The following is a 21,340-nucleotide window of genomic DNA, read 5'->3' on the forward strand; positions in this document are numbered from 1 at the left end:
GGCTGCTATTTGGGGGAAGGAGAAATGAGCTTAAAGATCTGTTATTTGCCATCCCTTCTATTTCCTGTCTCTCTTGTCTATTTTTGTTAATGTCTATTTGTTTTTGAGAGAGACAGAGTGCGAGCAGGGGAGGGGCAGAGCGAGAGGGAGACACGGAATCCGAAGCAGGCTCCGGGCTCCGGGCTGTCAGCACAGAGCCCGACCCGGGGCTCGAACCCACAAACAGCGAGATCACGACCTGCGCTGAAGTCGACGCTTAACCGACTGAGCCAGCCAGGCGCCCCATTGTTTCTGTAGGCCTTTGGGCTTCACGGGAGGGCGGTGTGCAGTGGACAGAGGGAACCTAGAAATACCCTGGACCCCCAGCGAGCCGGAAGCAGGCCGTGCCGGCTGCAGAAGCCCTCCCACGACCCCCCTGAGAAAATGTGGGTGAGTGGAAGCGTGTGGTCCGAGCTCAGTCTCTGTGCCCCGGCTGGGCCCCGAGACCCGGGGCCCAGGAGCTGGTGACCGGAAGATGGGTGACCCTCAAGGAAGCTCGGACGCTCTACTGCTCTGCAATCACTTCCTTTCACACATGCAAGGCTGAGGTTGACCTGAGCTCTCCTGCAAGAAACTTCTGGCCACCCCCCCCCCACCCCCCCGGAGCTTCTGAAGGTTCTGTGTTTGTTTCTCCTGTCGATGCCCCTATATTCCCAAGCTGCCTTCTGTTCAATTTGGTTTGTGGCTGTTCCTCTGAAATGTTTCTGCATTTGTGTATGGGACCTTGAGAATCTGGTCACAGGGTATTGGTGTTTGGGGTCAGGTTTTCCTGTGAGCTTAGTGCCTCGAGGAGCAGGGAAAAAGAACCCCAAATCTCCTGGCCCTCCCAAGGCTGAACAAGCCGCTCGGGACCTCGGGGAAACCTCTTTGGGCTCTGCCTGTACATTTGGCCCCAAGGGCGTCCTCATCATCAGCTGAAGCTCGGCAGGCAAGGGTCCCTCAGCTGGTGGATAGTGCAGGAGAAAAGAGGAACTCAGTGGATCGTCTACACTCGGGGGTGGAGAGCAGCCCTGCCCTTCACCCTCTCTGTGGCTTTTGCCAAGTCCCTCGCACACTCTCCGTTTTGTCGTCTGCGATGTGAGCATCCCTGCTGACCTCGCGGGCTGCGCGATAGATAGATGATAGAATGGGCCAGAAAGCAGTTTGCAACTGCAGTCATCAGACCGGCATCTCCCAGAGTTCTAAGGAATCCTGGTCTTAAAGAATGTTAACAGGCGCTATTTGAAAGAACACATTTCTTTTTTCTACATTAAAAATAAGATTGGGAGGGGCGCCCGGGTGGTTCAGTCGGTTAAGCGTTTGACTTCGGCTCAGGTCATGAACTCATAGTTCGTGAGTTCGAGCTCCACGTAGGGCTCTGGGCAGACAGCTCAGAGCCTGGAGCCCGCTGCAGATTCTGTCTTCCTCTCTCTCTGCCCCTCCCCTGCTTATGCTCTGTCTCTCTCTCTCTCTCTCTCTCTCTCTCTCTCAAAAATAAATAAACATTAAAAAAAACTTAAAAAAAAGGAAGAAGAATCATAGACGGTTGTGTTTACCCTCACATAAATCAGCCCCCATCGTAAGCTTCTCTAAAGCTCAATCTCTCAATTGGTAGGAAGACGTTGCCCTGACCAGAGCACCCAGGAAGGGCTCCCATGGTTCATTGCTTGCACGTGGAGAACGCTCTGGGGTCCCTCCCGGGAAGATCCAAGCCTCTGCTGAGTTCCACATTCCCCGTCGACGTACCCCGAGGTGATTCCGGAACCGTCACCTTTCTAAGCCTCTCCGTGTTGACTTTCCTCTATCGCCATTGCCAACGGCTGGCGTGTTCCACAAGGTAAAGAAATTCTTCGGTTCCTGAAATCACTCCGGGAGAATTCTAAGTCCCCAGCGAGGGGGTGGAGACTGAGCTCAGGGGCGGGTGGCCACTTATCAGACAGAAGCCCCAGCCCCGTCCCTGCCGGCCACCCTCCTTCTCATGAAGGACACTCAGTGTCCACACCAGGCTTCCACCCTCCCAGCTGCTGGAGGTGCAGTGACTTTTGAACTTGGGGAGTTTGGAAAGGATAGCGGGGAAGGCTTGGCTCAGCCCTGTCCTCTTCGCCAGGAAAGGGAGCTGCCCGCGGCCCTTGGGGTTGCCTTTGCCTCCGTAGATAAAGCATCCAGTTCTGTGGTTTAGTGAACGGGGTCACGTGTGGCCCCTTAATTTCTTAACATCCTCAGAACCAGAGAGGAAAGGGGACAGGTGGGGAGGGCAGGGGTGCTTTTTTCTCTTCCGATGATGCTGAGCACCAGAAAACTGAGGTCGGCCAGAAATGCCAAGGAAGTTTAGAGGAGGGGCGGGCAGTTCCAAGCACCTGCTACGTTAAGACACCGTCATATTGGTGGGGCCCTGGTTGGGCCTTTCCCACAAGCAGGCGGGTTTCATGGGCCACCTCACCTGAACCTCCCATAGATGGAGGTGCTGTTCTCACCTCCGTTTGCAGATGAGGAAGCCAAGCACCGTTCCAACTGCCTGGACCCAGGAGTCCAGTCTTTCTAAGCAGAAAAGGATGTCCTCACGGGGAAGCTGGGCCTTCACTGCGGACTGGGCGCAGACCAGCAGAGAGGGGAGAGGGTGAGACTGCCCGAGGCGTGTCTGGACCAGTGAGTCCCCCGTGAGGCTTGAATGGGAGACTTGGGGCAGAAAGAGGGTCCCCAGAAACGCAGCAGGAAGCCTTGGAGTTAGGCAAGGCCTCTGGCATTTTCTAACCCCGCCTCTCACCTGTGGAGAGAGTTTTCCTTATTCTCTGGTCCCTGTGGCCATGGTCCCTGGCCCCCGGGAGCTGCCCTCGCAGGGCTGAATACGAAGGCCACTCAGGCCATGCGTCCCCAGCTCCATCAGGGGGCTCCCAGGATGGTCCCCCTTGTGGGACACGTTGCAGAGACTTCTTGTTCTCTGGGGCAGAAATCTGCCTCGTGGCAGCCTCTCCCCACCCGGGGATGCCCCACAGAGCCCAAGGGAAAGGCCGACTCTATCATAATGTAGCACAACTTCCTATCTCTTTCTTCCTACCAGACGTTTCCGGTTTCTCTAACTCTTCTCTGGCAAGGCTTCTGCTGACCCCCCTGACACTGAAGCCTGGCTACCAAGCTGGCTCAAACTCGAGCCTCCGGGATGTCCATGAGCCCTCCCGACAGACTCCTTCCTTCCCCCCCCCCCCATCTTGTCTTTGCCATCGGCAGTGTGTGTCACAGTCCCGCGTACATAAGAGATGTTTGATAGACGCTTGGCGAACTGCTTTGACGTCGTCCACGTGGCCAGTTTGTCAAAGGTCACGCCTCTAAGGCCAGCGCTCTTCCCACAAATGTTGGGTGATGTCTGTGCGGTGCCCAGCGTCACGACGGGCGCCCCGGACCCATCAGCACATAGAGCCCGCACACGTGTCACGGTGGTAGCCTAGCCACGGCTTATGTTTGTTCAGCCCTGTATATCCTACAGAGTCTTTCTTCCGTATTTATCTTAGTCGATTCCATGGCAACCTGATGATTTACAGGTGAGAAGGCCGAGGTCCAGCACGATCTGCTGATGAAGGTTATGGAGCCCTTCAGTCACACGGAAAGGCACTTCTCGGGTCTTCTGGGGACGTCTAACTCTGCGCTCCACCTCGACCCATCAAGGTCTCCTCTAGAGCTCTGGGGAATGACTAGGTTATCCCGCGGTCCCCAGCTTGCCGTCGCGGGAAAGTTCTGATTTAATTTAAAAACTCCCTTTGGTATTGAAGCATAATTGACATACAACGTTATATCCGTTGCGGGGGCACAGCCTAGTGATTCGAACTACATTCCCTACCTTATTTCATGCTCACCACGATAAACGTAGTTACCGTCTGTCACTCGATTTTGCTTTTTGCCCTGCCCCCTCCCCCGTGTCAAAGCAATGTTTATTCAAGAATTATCTGCCCCCCTCCAAAAAGAGAAAGAGAGAGAGAGAGAGAGAGAGGACAATGCCAAGAGAATGCAGAACCCCGAAACGGCTGCTGAACATCAGCAGTGTTCATCTCAAAGATTACTCAACTGAGGGTTTAGTATGTAATTCCAGCAGCAGAAAAGAAGAACTGTACTGAACTTGATAACTTTCTGAAAACTTGCAGAGCAGCGAGCCTGTTTAAAAGGGGAAGCCGTCTTGTGTCCTACCTTCCCAATGCCTCTGATCAGACGGCTTCTCCATTTCGTGCGTGGCAAGACCTAAGCTGTCCCCGGGGGCATAAAGGACTTTGCTAAAGTAACAGGTACCATTTGCCTTCTTTCTGTTCTCTTCCGGGCAAGAACTTACTACATTGCGATAGAAGTCGCTCGCTTAAAAGTGATTTCCGGGTAGACCGTCAGGTTTCCAGGAACAAGGAGATGGAGAGAGGGGTCCAGGCAGGGCAAGCAGTGCCTCTCCAGAGCGCTCTGGGATTGCAGAGGCAGAGGAGAGGGTGATTTAGTAGGTGGTATGGGGCCAAAGTAGGAGAGTTTGTTGTGACACATGTCCATTTTCTTCTTGCTTTCTCCCACTTTCCTTCTTTCCCCCACCCATGCTGTGATACCCTTGGCTCTCCCAGTCATCCACACTTGGCCTTTTGTACCTCATCAGTCAGCATGCCCACGGCTGGGCCCGTCGTGTGTTCTCCGTGCCTTCATAAATTCTCAACTACTGAGGACATGACCACTCCAAGTTAGCCATTTTGCGTGTATCGATGTTGACTTCGTAAGAAACAGTCCGTGAAAACAGAACTTGCATATATGTGTGTACATACATCTACATAGTGCAGTTGTATATATACATGTGTATTTCAAGTGTTCACTGAAAATCCACCCTAAGTCAGGCTATGATGATGAATCAGTGAATCGAATGATTTGGTCTTCGTGTCTGGATCTACAAGGTTGACTGTTTGTTTTTCCTAGACCTGTCCTAGAGGATAGAGGTAGAAATCCCTCCTAATCTTTTGGGAAACCTTGGATTCATGAGGGTGGAAGTTAACAGTTGTTTGACCGGTGTTTAGAGGGAGGGTGATGGGAATATGGGGACTTTGGTACACGGAAGTGATAGGGGTATTTGTAGCTCTTTTCAGACGGTGGTGATGATTACATTGAACCAGGTAGGCTGAGTTATTTCTCTTGGGGCAAGAATTGTATGACTCAACAAGAAAAAAGCAGACGTACCCAGCATAAAATGGGTAAAGGGCACCGCCAGATAATCCACAGAAAAGGAAATATGGATGATTACCAATTACAGTTTTAAAAAATGCTCAGTAATTAAACCAATATTAGTTACACAATAACGACGTCTCTTTTGCCCATATACGTGGCCAATTTTTTTTTTCTTTTCTGTCTTCTTGGTGTTGATGGATGCTTGCTGAGACTAGAGCCATCACCTACTACTGCCCAGAATATATACATCGCTGAACACTTTCTGGAAGCAATTTGACAAAACGCATCAAGAGACTTAGAAAACAGGTAGAAATTGTGCTTTGGGAAACCTACTCTAGGGAAACAATTTTAAAAAATACAAAGATGTTTATTACAGTATTATTTATAAAAGTGTAAATCTGGAACAACTTAATCGCACACCAATAAGACAATGATTAAATAGCCATGAATATCTATACAATATGTTGGTGTCTTTTCAAGTTATATTTCCTTTATTTAAAAAATTTTTTAATGTTTATTTATTTTTGAGAGAGAGAGAGAGGACAAGCAGGTGAGGGACAGAGAGAGAGAGAGAGGGAGGCAGAGGATCTGAAGCGGGCTCCACGCTGATGGCAGAGAGCCCGATGTGGGGCTCAAGCTTACGAACCACGAGACCATGGTCTGAGCTGAAGTCGGACGCTTAACCGACTGAGCCACCCAGGGGCCCCTACAAATTATATTTTCAAATAATTACTAGCCACATGGAACAGGGTGCAAGATATAACATTTAAAATGTCAGAATACAGAGGGTCACCTGGGTGGCTCAGTCGGTTGAGCGGTTGACGTTGGCTCAGGTCGCAATCTCGTGGCTCATGAGTTCAAGCCCTGCGACGGGCTCCGTGTGGACAGCTCACGAGCCTGGAGCCTGCCTCACATTTCGTGTCTCCTCCTCTCGCTACCCCTCCCCCACTCACACCCTGTCTCTCCCGGTCTCTCAAAATTGAAGAAATGTTAAAAAAAAATATCAGAATACAGAAACTATACAAAAGTGTGATATGGTACCTAGAAAAGAGATCTGGGGCAGAGGTTCTTTCTCCGTTTTACGTGGTTTTACCCCAACCATGCTACTTTGACTACACAGTCATGCCTTCCTTATGAAAACATACCCCTCACAATCATCTCTTTCAACTAAATGACAGATCAACCTGCAATGCGATTAAAATTCAACCACACTTGAAACACCCCATGTTGAAATATAAAGAGTCAATCTAATCTTTGGGCAAGAAAGTCGGTAAGAATATCCAAAAATCACTGGGGCGCCCGGGTGGCTCGGTCGATTAAGCGCCCGACTTCGGCTCGGGTCACGATCTCGTAGTCTGTGAGTTCAAGCCCCGCATCCGGCTCGGTGCTGACGGCTCGGCGCCTGGAGCCTGCTTCGGATTCTGTCTCCTTCTCTCTCTGCCCCTCCCCTGCTTGTGCTCTCTCTCAAAAATCAATAAATGTAAAAAAAAAAAAAAAAATTAAATAAAAAAGAATATCCCAAATCACTTGGCAGGTGGATAAAACCAAGTCACTGAAAATGAACTGACCACACTCCAGCACGGGGTGTAGCCTTTGCTCTAGTAACTAATGATAGTGATCAGCAGTTGGGGAAGTCCTTGTGCTGCCCTAAAATACAGCGCTGAGAGGTTCTTGTGTGTGTTTCCGGGGAGGGAGCTTCCTGGCTCACCAGGCAGCCCGTTCTGTTCCCACACAACCTGGTAGTTCCCACATGTCCTTCCCCAGGTGGGCCTGAGTGTAGTCTCCTCCAATGCCATCAAGTTTCTGCGCTCTGGGAGTCTACTCCCTCTTCTGCAGGAAAAGCTATCACGTCAGTCCATCTCAAAGGGACCTAAAACATTGCCTGATCCAAGCCTTTCGTAAAAAAGATTAGAGGGACGCCTGGGGGGTTCAGTCCGTTGAGCTTCTCACTCTTGGTTTTGCTCAGGTCATGATCTCATGCTTTGTGCATTCAAGCCCACCTTGGGCTCTGTGCTGACAGTGTGGAACCTGCTTGGGATTCTCTCTCTCTCTCTCTCTCTTTCTCTCTCTCTCTCAATCTCTCTCAAAATAAATAAACTTAAAAAGAATCTTAAAAAAAAAAGATTAGAAGACTTGGGTCCAGACCAAAGACAAATACTGGCAAAAACAAAAACAAAAACAAACAACAAACAAAGAAACAAAAACTAAAATTAATCTGAGGATTTGAAGCCTCTTATTTTTCATACAAAACATTCTGAGTTCTGTGAGCCACGGCTGATGTTTCTGGACCTTTCTCACCCTAGCCTGTCCTGTACTCCAGATTGACATTAACCCTCTTAACATGGGGTACCTGCGACAGAACATCATATTTCAAATGTGTAGTCTGAACAGTGAGAGGCAGGGCGAAAATTATTCGATTCAGTCTGGAAGTGTTAAGTAAGCAGCTGTCACTTGTCAGGAGTTCTATGGGCACAGTGACCAGTCGCTAGTTCTGCACTGTCCACTCTGGTGGCGACTTGCACATGCGGTGACTTCAATTTAAATTTACTAAATTTAAATAAAATGAAGGGGCACCTGGGTGGCTCAGTCGGTTAAGCCTCCGACTTCAGCTCAGGTCACCATCTCACGGTCCGTGAGTTCGAGCCCTGCGTCGGGCTCTGGGCTGACAGCTCAGAGCCTGGAGCCTGCTTCCGATTCTGTGTCTCCCTCTCTCTGACCCTCCCCCGTTCATGCTCTGTCTCTCTCTGTCTCAAAAATAAATAAACGTTAAAAAAAAATTTAAATAAAATGAAAAGGTCAGCCACATTTCGAGCGCTCAACAGCCATTCGGCGAGGGGTGCCTCGTTGGACAACACAGACCCAGAACATGTCCATCATTGCAGAAGAGTTCTGTTGGGTAGCACCGCACCAGATAATTCTTTTGACTGTTCCAGGTTCTCTGTAAAAAATTAAAAAAAAAAAAAGTGAAAGGTTGGGAGGCCTGGCTTCACTGTATAGTGGGAAGCGATCCAAGTAGCTAGTTGGAGAGGTAATTGGACGAATAAATGAAGGGGCAGCTGGGTAGAGACGTCGATGGAGAATCAGGTATGTGGATTTCCTTTCTTCTGGGTGATCTATTAATACAGACTAAAATTGAGTTTGCTCTCAGGGTTGCTGTGTCACAGCGTTGACATTCTTTATTTTGCTTCTTGCCTCAGCTCGAGGAGGTTGGAGGGTATGTAACTCAGGGACAGAAAACAGGTTCATAAAATTCAGGAGAGATTTCATGTCCCCTAAGAGTAGGGGAGCCGTAAGAATCAGGGTGGCCCAGGAGCGTCTGCGTGGCTCAGTCAGTTAAGTGTCTGACTCTTGATCTCGGCTCAGGTCTTGATCTCAGGGTTCTCGAGTTCAAGCCCCGCTTTGGGCTCCGCACTGAATGCGAAGCCTACGTAAAAAAAAGAAAAGAAAAAGGAATCACTGTGGCCTGGGTCCTACCTCCAGAAATTCTGATTTAACTATTCAGGGGTACAGCCTGGCATTGGGATTGCAAAATCTCCCCAGCGTTTGCCAAGAGCAGCCAGGGCTGAGAACAATTGCCGTAGCCAACTTCTTCTCTCTGTGGAAATCCCCTCCCGTAATGTCCCTATCAGGCAGCCCCCCACCCTCTGCTTAGGTGTCTCTAGTTAAAGTTTGCTCAGTACCTCACATGTCATTTGGGATGATCCCACTCAAGCTTTTTGTTTCTTTTTTTAAACATTTTTTGGATGTTTATTTTTTTGAAAGAGAGAGAAAGAGAGAGAGAGAGAGAGCATGAGCAGGGGAAGGGCAGAGAGAGAGAGGGAGACACAGAACCCGAAGCAGGCTCCAGGCTCTGAGCTGTCAGCACAAAGCCGACTCGGGGCTTGAACACATGGCCTGTGAGATCACGACGTGAGCCGAAGTTGGACACTTGACCAACTGAGCCACCCGGGCGCCCCTCAAGCTCTTTCTTATGTGGTGTTTGACTTTGCCTCTTGGAACGACCTCCTGTGGTTGATGGTGAATCACATTTAGGTTCTTATCTACACACCAGTATCTCGCTCTCTTTCCTACCCAAAGTGTCTTTTCTCCTAGGTGGATGGATACCTCTGACTCCTTCAACTCATCTTTACCAGGTAGGGTTTCTCCTCCACTGCATTCCAGTTTGGGCAGTGTTCACATTCAGTGTGTTGCCTGGGACCTAGCACAGGGCTCTGGATGTAGTCTCAGACCACTTTAAAATCCCATCACGTGCTAACCTGTCATTCTAGCTGACCATAAGGTTAGCATGTGATGGGCTTTGAAAACAAAACCAAACCCAAAACTTCCTGCCTAAGATCAGCAACAGGCAGCCTTGTTTGAAACAGCAAAGCGTCTCTGTTGATAGGAGACTGGCTAAATAAACTGGTATATCCACGCAATGGATTCTCTGCAGCAGGAACAAAGAAAACCTTCCACTGCTAAGTGAAAAAAGCGAGGTGCGTGATGATGAATGTAGTGTTCTGCTTTTATGCAGCCAACAGGGTAAGATTAGAAAATATCTACCTGCTTACACTTGTGTATGGAAGCCCTGGGAAGGAAGAGCAGTTACCCACACGGTTGAGCGGGGGGTGTTGGGGGGCAATTTTCTGCGTGTCTTCGGAGCCGAGGCCCGGCAGTGTTTGTTGTAGATTACCTTTTCAAGGATGTTTTGTAGAAACGGCCTCGGAAGACAGAACATCTCTTGCCAGGGCAGACAAAGAGTTTTGTTTGCTATCTGGTGAAATTCAAATAATGTTTCCCTCCTGGGCAAAGACTGGGCAGGCTTGTTGTCAGCCCCGTATGAACGATTGGAGGTTCCTGGACTCAGATTCCTCGGCTCTGAGGCAAATCTGCTGTACGTGGCCCCCGTGCGACTTGGGGGCAGGGAGAACCGTGAACTTCAAGTTCACGTGTCTGCTGTGCCACGAGCAATACATCCTGTGTCCTTTATCTAATGGGCACGTGCCTTCTGCTGGTATCCTCGAGGAAGTGGCAGGCTTACTTGTTAGCCTACAGGTAGGGTAAGATCTTAGACCCTTCACAGTTCTTGACGGGGAAGAGACACATGGGGATGTGCTGTAGGATGAGACTTTTTTTTTTTTTTTAATTTTTTTTAACATTTACTTATTTTTGAGACAGAGAGAGACAGAGCATGAACGGGGGAGGGGCAGAGAGAGAGAGGGAGACACAGAGTCGGAAGCAGGCTCCAGGCTCTGGGCCATCAGCCCAGAGCCCGACGTGGGGCTCGAACTCACGGACCGCGAGATCGTGTCCTGAGCTGAAGTCGGATGCTTAACCGACTGAGCCACCCAGGCGCCCAAGACTTTTTGTTGTGTATCTTCTCATAGTGTTAGGTTTTGAACCATATGATTGTGTCTATTACCTACTCAGTCATAAATATCATGACATTTGAAATAAAAATGTTACTCTTGTAAAAAAAAACAACTTTTGTCATGTAAATTTAGATTAAGTTAATGGAAATTGTCTGCAGATTATGGGAAGTGATGATTTCTTGGCTTCCCCAAGGTGGGCAGAATTAAGTGCCCAGTAGAACTCTCCTGATTCCTGGTTCCATAATTTGCCAGGAATTAATCTATTTTCTATCTATCTATCTATCTATCTATCATCTGTCTCTGTCTCTATCCCCTACCTGTCACCTTTGTGAGAGATAATCTGACCTCTGATACCTCTCTGTCGGTAAGTAAATGGATTAATATAATCCGGCGTTCCCATTAGGTTATTTAATTTGGTTGAGGTGCAAACTTATTCGTAGAAATTCAAAGTCCTCATTTAGTATAACTAAAGATGTTAACGAAGGCTGAAATGTCTGGTTGAAACCATTGGATACCAATCATTGTAAGTTTTCTAGAACCTTGGGTAATGGACCACAGACCGGATATTTGTGGAAAGAGAAGCATTTCTGTTCAGATGGAAGAAATATTTGCTCTTCTGAAGTCATATTTTACTACCTTGGACAAGATCTTAGACATTTTGGAAGGGCCCAAGAACTTGAAAAACAAAGGTCAACGGGGGGAGGGGAGGAGAGTTCATATACAGTTCTAGGCGTGTATTAATATACACGCTGGGCCAGTGTTCTAGATGCTCTCGAACGTGTTAGTTCAGATAATCCTCACCTCACTCCTCAGTCCACGGAATACATTCTTTGCTTGGCTTCTGGGACACCAGCTCTCCTGGTTTGGTCCCTACCTCACCGTCCACTCCTTCTGAGTCTCTTGTGCTGCTTCCTCCTTGTTCTTCTGAACTCTGATTTTTTTTTTTTTTTTTTTTTTTTTTTTTTTTTTGAGAGAGAGCTAAAGAGACAAAGCACTTACACACCCACAAGCCAGAGTGGTGACTTTACTAAACTGACGTAATCATTCGGCCTGCGGCCTTCTACCGGCCGTTCCTGGTTTTAAGCAAACTCCCCCTGCTGTCAAGGATCGGCACTCTTCATCAGTAGGCATAGCAGATTTCCCCTGCAGTGAAGTTTCATTACAAAATGGATTTTAAAAAAAAATTTTTTTTTTAACGTTTATTTATTTTTGAGACAGAGAGAGACAGAGCATGAACGGGGGAGGGGCAGAGAGAGAGGGAGACACAGAATCGGAAGCAGGCTCCAGGCTCCCAGCCGTCAGCCCAGAGCCCGACGCGGGGCTCGAACTCACGGACCGCGAGATCGTGACCTGAGCTGAAGTCGGACGCTTAACCGACTGAGCCACCCAGGCACCTCCAAAATGGATTTTTTTCAAAAAATGTGTATTTATTTATTTTGAGACAGAGGAGCGTGCGCGGGCGTGCATGGGGGGGGGGGGGGAGGGGCAGAGGGAGAGGGAGAGAGAAGAGAATCCCCAGCCGGCTCCACGCTGCCCGTGCAGAGCCCGAGGCAGGCTCGATCTCACCTGAGCCAAAATCAAAAGCCGGATGTTTAACCAACTGAGCCACCCAGGCGCCCCTACAAAACGGGTCTTAAATTAGCCGTATCTTTTTTCACCCAGCCGACAAGAACTCGTTGGCCTTTACTTCTAAAAGCATTCAGGGGGTGCCTGGGGGGGCTCAGTTCGGTTGAGCGTCTGACTTGGGCTCAGGTCATGATCTCACAGCTTGCGAGTTCGAGCCCCGCGTCGGGCTCTGTGCTGTCAGCGCAGAGCCTGCTTCGGATCTTCTGTCTCCCCCCCGCCCCCCGCCCCTTCCCTGCTTGCGCTCTCTCTCTCTCCAAAATAAATAAATCTTAAAAGCAAAAAAAGCATTCAGACAAGTCCGAGAAACATTGCAAACGATTAGCTCAGGGTATATCTCTGGCTTTGGCTGCCATAGACTGTAGCTCTAATATTGTGGAGAGTCATGACGTCCACATACAGTAGACACCCACAGTGAGGAGGTGATGCCCAAACAGAGAAAGGAGTCCGCCATCACGCCAAAGGTCCCCGTCCTGTGGGCAGAATGCTGACGGGCAGGTGAGGCTATAGAGAGCCCAGGTTTCTTTGAGTCAAGAACACTGGGGATCAAGTCCCAACTTAGCCGTTTGCTCTCCGTGTGATCGTAAATTAGGGAATTTCTCTGAGAGGGAGACATGGAATCTGAAGCAGGCTCCGGGCTCTGAGCTGTCAGCGCAGAGCCCGACGCGGGGCTCGAACCCACAGAACCGTGAGATCGGGACCTGAGCCGAAGTCGGACGCTTAACCGACTGAGCCACCCAGGCGCCCCAAAATGTTCATTTTCTTATCCCTTCAAGACCACATGTATTCAGAAAGTCTCCTGTTTTTATCTTTTTCCAGCTTAGGTCCAATGGTTTAGTGGAATGCATGCAAATGGAATCAGGAATATTGAAGAATATGTGACAAATGTGATGTTTGAAGCCTGAGGAGGCGAGGGTGGTTATTCACCCATTTACAGAGAAGGAAAATAGATGGCACTTCGTGCCACATATCAGACTAAATTCGCAGTGGGTTACAGATGCGTATGTATGAAATGTTGAACCGCAAAGATACTAAGATATATACAAACATTCATGACATCTGGGATGTGGATGTCCTCACTGAATGGAACCCCAATGCGATAATAGCGTGGGTTTTAGAGCAAAAGGGCACAGGATCAAGTCCCAGTTCTGCTGTGCACAGAATAGCCTCAGGCAACTGACCAAGCTTTGCCAAGCCTCTGTTTGCTCATCGATAGAGTGGGGATGGGAAAACCTACCTTGCAAAGTTGTGAGATCAAGCAAACTATGTGAAATGTTTGGCCTAAGGAAGGTTCAATTATCATAGACTTTTTTTTTTAATGTTTATTTATTTTTGAGAGAGAGAGAGAGAGAGAGTGGAGGAGGGGCAGAGAGAGAAAGAGAGGGAGAGAGAGAAAAAGGATCCCAAGCAGGCTCCTGGCTGACAGCAGAGAGCCTGATGCAGGGCTCCAACTCACGAGCCGGGAGATCATGACCTGATCTGAAATCAAGAGTCGGCTGCTCAACCGTCTAAGCCACCCGGGTAGCCCCTAAAGAAATTTCTAAGAAAAATCTCCCTTCCCCCCAGTCTGGTGGTTGTAGGTTAACTCCACCCAAGCTCAAAGAGGAAAACCAAACATTAAGATCTTTAAAACAAAATTCAAATACTCTACCTCATGTGACTTCCACGTCAAGTTTCTTAGATCTCAGGTTGTGGTTTCAGGTGCTGATGAGTACGTGCTTCAGCTTATAATTTGCCCACGTTTTCAACCAACTTACCTTGAGAAAGCATGTTTGCCAAATCTTCCAGCTGTCCTTGCTAGAAGAAGGCATCCGCCGTTAGTGACAGTGTAATTGATAAGGGAATTTAGACACTTCCACATCTTACAACTTTAAAACTTACCTGGGACGCCTGGGTGGCTCAGTCGGTTAAGCATCCGACTTCGGTTCAGGTCACCATCTTAAGGTGAGTTCGAGCCCCGTGTCGGGCTCTGCGCTGACAGCTCGGAACCCGGAGCCTGCTTCGGATTCTGTGTCTCCCTCTCTCTCTGCCCCTCCACTGTTCATGCTCTGTCTCTCTCTCAAAAATAAATGAGCATTTAAAAAGTTTTTAAAAATTACCGTTCCCCCCCCACCCCTTCTACAACTATTTTCATTATTTGCTCATTGCTTTTTATATGCATACAGTTTCACGATGTCGCGGTCTTACTACACGCACTTTATATTCTCTTCGTTTCCCACGACCGCTTGTTGGTGATTCCACCTGGTCTCCAGAACTAGTTTTAGTGACTGTAGAATAATCTATTGCATCAGTGGACTACGATCTGTTCAAAATCTCCTTCATGTGTCAAACCTTTCAACAGTTTCCATTTCTCTTGTTTCTTTCTGTTACGAAACGAGGCCATAACGAACATCTGTACCTTGTGATTTGATTTGTTGGATTTCTTCCCCTTGGGGTAAATATCTCCGAGTAGAACCGCTGGCTCAAAGCCACGTGTACCTTGTTGATTCTCGTTGTTTATAACATTTCAAAAACTTACTGAACCAAGTTACAGTACATCAGCGATGTCTTATTGTTCTCGGCTTGCCCCAACCTTACCAGCATTGTTAGAGTGACATCATTTACTTTTTTTTTTTTTTTATGTTTATTTATTTTTGAGAGAGAGTGCAAGCGAGGGAGGGGCAGAGAGAAAGGGGAACAGAGGTTCCAAAGCACGGAGCTGACAGCAGAGAGCCTGATGTGGGGCTTGAACTCACAAACAGCGAGATCATGACTCGGGCTGAAGTGGGAGGCTCAACTGACTGAGCCACCCAGGTGCCCCTACTTTTTTTTTTTTTTTTTTTGACATTCCAAACTTCAGTATATTTTCTAAAGAAGAGTCTCTAATTCTAGATGAGGGGGGCAGGGGGAGGGCTCCTCTCCTTCTGACTCTAGGAATTGCGAGAGGAAGAGTCCAAGGTCACCGAAGGAAGCAGTCGCGCTCGGGGGTTCCTATCTCCCCCATCCAGGCTTTGACCAGAGTTAGAAGGTGTGAAGGGCTGTTTGATAAATTGGGGAGGGGGCCCTCGCAGAGCCTCCTCTCTGCACGTCGCTTTCTTATTCACATGTGTGGCCGGCACAGTTAAGCTGGTGGTCGGGGGAAAAATCATTTCGTCTGTACCCTCGAGTGTCCCTGGGTTTGTCCATGGCACGGACACGGAGTCAAGGAGCAGTGTGTCTGCTCAGTGCCTGTCAGTTCAGGAGAAGGTGCCAGAAGCCTGATGATGTGGCAGCCACAGAGGGCCCCCCACTCCAGCCAGGGCTGCAGAGGTCACTATGCCCAGGGATGATTGAGAATGAATGGATCGTGAGGCCATGAGCCACAAAACAGCAGGTGCCAGCAGAAAGTTCAAGGTCGGGACCAGGTGGCCCTTCCTCAGCAGACACCAGCCACGTGACTAGGACTGACAGAAGACCAGGGCACCTTCTTCCCACTCCCCCCATGCAGGCCCCTCCCCCATATCTCCACTGCCATCTTCGAAAGGCCCAATGAGAGGAGATGAGAAACCAAAATTAATAAGCTGGCAACGTAAACAGGATGAGAAAAACTAAAGCCGTCCTTCAAATGAATGGGTCAGGCTAAGTTTAAACCACTCTGGACTGCAATTTGTGAATCCTTTTTCCTGCTGCCCAGGGGAAAGCTGGTAAGATCCAAATCGTTTTTGGAGACTGAAGGAACTTCATTTGCGTTGCGTGGCTGAGGTGCCCTGTGAGCAGTTTTAGAGAACCAGCTAAGGTAGCAGGAATGCAGTTTTTGGTAAAACTTGCACCCATGCGTGCATGTCTGCATCAAGAAATGCTCATAGTGGTGAAATCTGGGGTGGTTTTTACTTTTGTGTTTTTGCTTTTCTTTACCGTTTTGCTGCCTGTTGGCTGTTACCGTATCATCCTTCCCCAAAATGCAAAAAGACCTTTTTTAAAAAATGTTTCTTTCTTTATTTATTTTGAGAGACAGAGTGCAAGCAGGGGAGGGGCAGAGGGAAAGGGAGAGAGGGAGAACCTTAAGTAAGATCCACACCCAGCGTTGAGCCAGACATGGGGCTCGATCCCACGACCCTGAGATCATGACCTGAGCTGAAATCAAGAGTCGGATGCTCAACCGACTGAGCCACCCAGGTGCCCCCAAAAAGACATTTTTGAAAGCCTAATTCCAACCTCTTGACGATGTCAGACCTAAATATTCATTTTGCTCTGGACGATGGAGACAGATGAAAACCATTTCAGTTTTCATATCTCTGACCCCATGTAATTAGTCGTCAAAGGACTTGGCTTCTGACTCCAGAGAACCTGCATTCTTCCCTGTGCCTTGCACCCCAGAACCCCCAAAAGATTCTACAGTCTGATCGTGGTCATGTTGAAAGTGACACACAAATTAAAGTTACGATCATCGAGTTGAACAAAACCCCAGTGAATTTTTTTGTTTTTAATTTGACTTGTTTTTAGATCAGCCTCAGAGAAAAGGAAAGATAATAGAAATATTAAGCAGAGGCTCCTATATTTTTGCTCTTGGGAGCAAGTGACTCTGTTTATTTTTTGCTCTTTTTAGGCATTAAAGTTTACAGGCATGCTCTCTATGATTATAAATGCGTGATGGACAAAATAATGGGTATTTTTTTTCCTCAGAGGCTGTGGATTGTGCCATTAGGGGTAAGAATGCTGAAAAGATCATACAATCAGCTGTTTTTCAGTGCCGTTTTCCACCTAAAAGCCTGAGTGTGTTACTTATCAGTGTGCTGCCCTAGGACAGAGCCATGAAAATAGATTAAGTTCTACCTAAGAGACCCTATTTCTTCCTATGTTGATATGAAACATCTTCTCATTGCCTTTCTTTTGGTTCTGCTTCCACCAAGTTTACAGCTTTTTTGATCTTACTTGATCCTGAACATGACTTCAAGTGGTACCATGATTCTTATGTGTGGGATGAGTCAATGAGGCTTGAAGTTCAGCTCTCGCCCCCAAGTCCTACAGCTGGTGGCAGGAACGGCCAGGGATGCCTCCTGCCCGTGTCCAATCTCGCTTTGACTACCCAGGACCACCCTCCTACTCGGCAGGGACTTTATGAAGCAGGGACTCTAGGGGGTCTGCTGTTGGCATATGACTGGATTATCTCAGCATTATGAGAAGCAGGAAAAGGGAAGCAGCCTTTGTTTATTGCTTATAACCGTAATCACTATAATAGTTGGTAATAACTACAATGGTGAAGTCTTTCAAAGTTAAACAGGTTTTTTTAATGTGTATTTATTTTATTTTATTTTTTATTAAAAAAACTTTTTGACACTTATATATTATTGAGAGACAGAGCATGAGCAGGGGAGGGGCAGAGAGAGGGCACACAGAACCCGAAGCAGGCTCCAGACTCTGAGCTGTCAGCACAGAGCCCAACGCGGGGCTCGAACTCATGGACCGCGAGATCGTGACCTAAGTCAAAGTCGGACGCCCAGCCAACTGAGTCACCCAGGTGCCCCAAAAGTTAAACTTAGTGATTTTTTTGTTTTTGAATCTAGTGAGGAGAAAACTGGACAATGAAACTGAAAATCTAGCCTGAACTTTTATATTTACTTGTTAGAGGAATTACGAAACTGCTTCGAGGTTGAGAGTTTCCCCATCAGCTCTGATGAACGGCGCATTGTGAAGGGGCCACAGAGAGGGGTAGTTATTTGTAATAATAACAATCACTATGATTGCAACCATTTGGTTTTGAAACAGGCGAGATGATTTCAAAAGTCGTATATAAACTGTAAAACATAAAATTCAAAATGCCTGAAAAGATATGGCAACAATAATCAGTATAATATTATTATTATCACTCTCCAGCCTGCTTTTTCCTGTTTTGTGTTTCTTCAAACGCTTGCAGAAATGAATGCTTTCTTTCTTCACCCCATCCACCACCTTTCTGTTTCTTTTCCCTTTGTGAATCGCGCTGACTTCCAAAACTTCACATCTTTCGTGCCTGACGCCTCCCCGCACAGCATCCCGGACATACTTCTAAACATGCGCTAAAGATCATTGAAGCATCTACGTTGTATCTAGGTTGTTTAATCATATGTGGTTTTGTGGGTAAATGGAGAAATCAATGGGCGTGGCTCGCCAAGGGTGACCGTACCTAATTGTGGGGTTGTTTTTTGTTTTTGTTTTTGTTTGTCGTCGTCGTCGTCGTCGTCGTCATCGTCGTTGTTGTCTTTCTATCATAGGGACAATGGAGGCTTTGATGGCCGGAACTGAGACGGTGACAGCGGATGCGTCTGTCAGGACCACACTGTTCGACTATGAGTTCTCGCTGCCATGTGAAAAAATCAACGTCAAGGAGCTGGGGTCCCGCCTCTTGCCCCCACTGTATTCCCTGGTGTTCGTGGTTGGTCTGCTGGGCAACGCGATGGTGGTGGTGATCCTCACAAAATACAGGAGGCTCCGGATCATGACCAACATCTTCCTGCTCAACTTGGCCATTTCTGACTTGCTCTTCCTGTTCACTCTGCTGTTCTGGATTCACTACAGCAGGTGGAACGAGTGGGTGTTTGGCCACTTCATGTGTAAGCTCCTCTCCGGGCTTTATTACATGGGCTTGTACAGCGAGATTTTCTTCATCATCCTGCTGACCATAGACCGGTACCTGGCCGTCGTCCACGCCGTGTTCGCCCTGCGGACCCGGACCGTCACGTTTGGTATCATCATGAGCGTCCTCACCTGGGGCCTGGCAGGGATAGCAGCCCTCCCTGAATTTGTCTTCCATCAGTCCCAAAATGATGCTGAACAGTACATCTGTTTGCCTCTTTATCCAGGAGGCCAAGAGGATAACTGGAAGCGTTTCCATGCTCTGAGCATGAACATCCTCAGTCTGGCCCTGCCTCTGCTCATCATGGCCGTCTGCTACGCGGGAATTGTTAGGACACTGCTGAGATGCCCCAATAAAACCAAGTACAAGGCCATCCGGCTCATTTTTGTCATCATGGTGGTCTTTTTCATGTTCTGGACCCCCTACAACCTGGTCCTCCTTCTCTCTGCTTTCCAAACGATCTTCTTTGAGGTCAGTTGTGAGCAGAGCAAATGGCTCGACGTGGCCATGCAGGTGACAGAGGTGATCGCCTACACGCACTGCTGCGTTAACCCCGTCATCTACGCTTTCGTCGGGGAGAGGTTCCGGGAGCACCTCAGACACTTCTTCCGCAGGCACGTGGCCACCAACCTGGGCAAATACATCCCGTTCCTTCCCAGCGAGAAATCGGACCGAGCCAGCTGTGGCTCCCCATCAACGGGGGAACAGGAGCTCTCGTTTGTCTTTTAGGCCAGATGCGGAAAATTACCTAAAGCGGAGGCGCCGGGCAGATGAAGGAAACACATTAAGTCCATCGCGTTGACCTTAACGCCAGCCCTTTGAACTTCTAGCTCGATGCCGAAACTTATAAAGACATTAAAGTGTATACACAATGGGGTCAGCAGACCCGTGTGCCCTGGGCACTAACGGGGGTCACTAGTTAGTTCATTTGCCGTCCACACAGAAGTTTGCTCGGTTCTCGGAAGAGTTACATCCAGTGTGATGTACCCAAGTGTTAGCTAGTCACTATATGCAGCTATGAGCAGGTAAATCATTTTATAGTTTAAACCTTAACTTTAGCCAGCTGTTGCATAAATGAAACGTATTTCACAAAATACAATAAATCAGTCGCAATACTTTTAATGTGCCTAGCTCTCTCCTTGCTTGATGAAAAGGCTTTTCCTTCTTTTTTTAGCTTATGTATATGTATTCTCCGGCAGCATAATGGCACGTCACCTTTGTTCCGAGTATTCTTTTTTCTTTGAAGTTTATTTATTTATTTTAAGAGAGAGAAACTCCGACGCAGGCTCCTCACTGGCAGCACAGAGCCCAACGCGGGGCTCAAACTCACGAACCATGAGATCACGGCTTGAGCCAAAACCAAGAGTCAGAAACTTAACCGACTGAGTCACCCAGATAGCCTTCTTCCCTCTTTTTATTTTTTTTTAAGATTTTATTTTTAAGTAATCTCCACACCTAACGCGGGATTTGCACTCACAACCCTGAGATCCAGTCGCACGTTCTACCGGCTGAGCCAGCCAGGCGCCCCTCCACTCCTGCCCTGAGTATTCTTAATAGTGAATGGATTTCCTGTTTACACCGAATGACCAAATTTCCCATGAGCGACTCAACAGAAGAATTGTGATTTGATATGTTCAGTGTAGAGAATAAAGGCCCTGCTGGTAGAAACTTCTCAGAGCCCTGCAATGCGCAGACACTGTCCTCTTAAACACCAAGCTCACCGTTCGTCCAACAACTGTGCTTAAGGTGATGTGGACAGGATGCACTAACATTGCTTTCGGTTAAGTGGAGGATGAAAAAAGTGTGTGAGACAAACAATCCCTGACCTGTGAACTCTTCCATCTGGTAAGGGGTGTGAGACAGAGACAGATGACTCCAGAACGAAGAGGAACGCACTCAGGGCTCTGCCTGGGCTGGGGAGGGAGAGACCATTTCTAGCTGGAATCTGAGGCAGAAAGACTTCACAGGGGAAGTGGCTTTTGAGCAGGTCTTTGAAAAAAGGACAGGATTTGGAAAGGGAGGGGATATGGAGGAGATAGCCGAAGCCAACAGAATGCCCAATACAAAGGTGAGGGGGGAGGGCACAAACTCACGTGGACTGTAGGGCAGGGTGGGAAGGTGGCAAGGGGCCATGGGTTTCAGGCAAAGCATCTTGGGCTTTTCTGGGAAGACAAAGGGAGCTACTGAAGGGTTTAGAGCAGGGGAGAAGAACAATCCTCGTGGCGCATTAGGAAGATAAATCCAGTGATACAGGATGGAGTAAAGACCCCAGAATCATGCAGGGACGTGGGTGAGAAGACAAGGGTACGTGTGAGGCAAAGCGAGATCAATGGCTAATAAAAGAGGGGCCAGAAGAACCCAGAGAGGAATTTGGCCAAGAGGCACCATGACAGAGGAGTCAAAGCACCAGGAGCAATAGAAGACTGATTGAAAACAAGAAAGCAAAGACCAAACAGAATGTATCATATGTCAAAAAGGAAAGACAAAGAAAGAAAGAAAGAGAGAAAGAAAGAAGGAGAGACACATGCGGATTATTTGCTGGGCTCGGGTGGGCTGCCCATCTCTTAAAGGATGGGAAAGGAAGCAGGGGTAGCCTTGGGTG

At 48.1% G+C, this 21,340-nt stretch overlaps 1 protein-coding gene across 3 annotated transcripts; it reads left to right on the forward strand.

The window, feature by feature from the left end:
* Window positions 1–2,639: 2,639 nt before the first annotated feature.
* On the forward strand, window positions 2,640–19,871 carry LOC132678478 (C-C chemokine receptor type 3). 3 transcript variants are annotated; one of them, XM_060630822.3, is made up of 4 exons: window positions 2,640–4,289; window positions 5,409–5,499; window positions 9,286–9,326; window positions 18,377–19,871. In XM_060630822.3, exons 3-4 carry the CDS (start codon window positions 9,290–9,292, stop codon window positions 19,465–19,467), a joined length of 1,128 nt encoding a protein of 375 aa, XP_060486805.1. In that variant the 5' UTR covers window positions 2,640–4,289; window positions 5,409–5,499; window positions 9,286–9,289; the 3' UTR covers window positions 19,468–19,871. The 3 variants fall into 3 exon arrangements, with proteins under 3 accessions (XP_060486805.1, XP_060486809.1, XP_078299278.1); XM_060630826.3 differs by lacking the exon at window positions 9,286–9,326; XM_078443152.2 differs by lacking the exons at window positions 2,640–4,289; window positions 5,409–5,499 and having other exon boundaries at window positions 5,512–9,326.
* The last annotated feature ends 1,469 nt before the right edge of the window (window positions 19,872–21,340 follow it).

The sequence above is a fragment of the Panthera onca genome, chromosome A2, assembly GCF_046562875.1.
Source record: "Panthera onca isolate mPanOnc1 chromosome A2, mPanOnc1 haplotype 2, whole genome shotgun sequence".
Classification (NCBI taxonomy): domain Eukaryota; kingdom Metazoa; phylum Chordata; class Mammalia; order Carnivora; family Felidae; genus Panthera; species Panthera onca.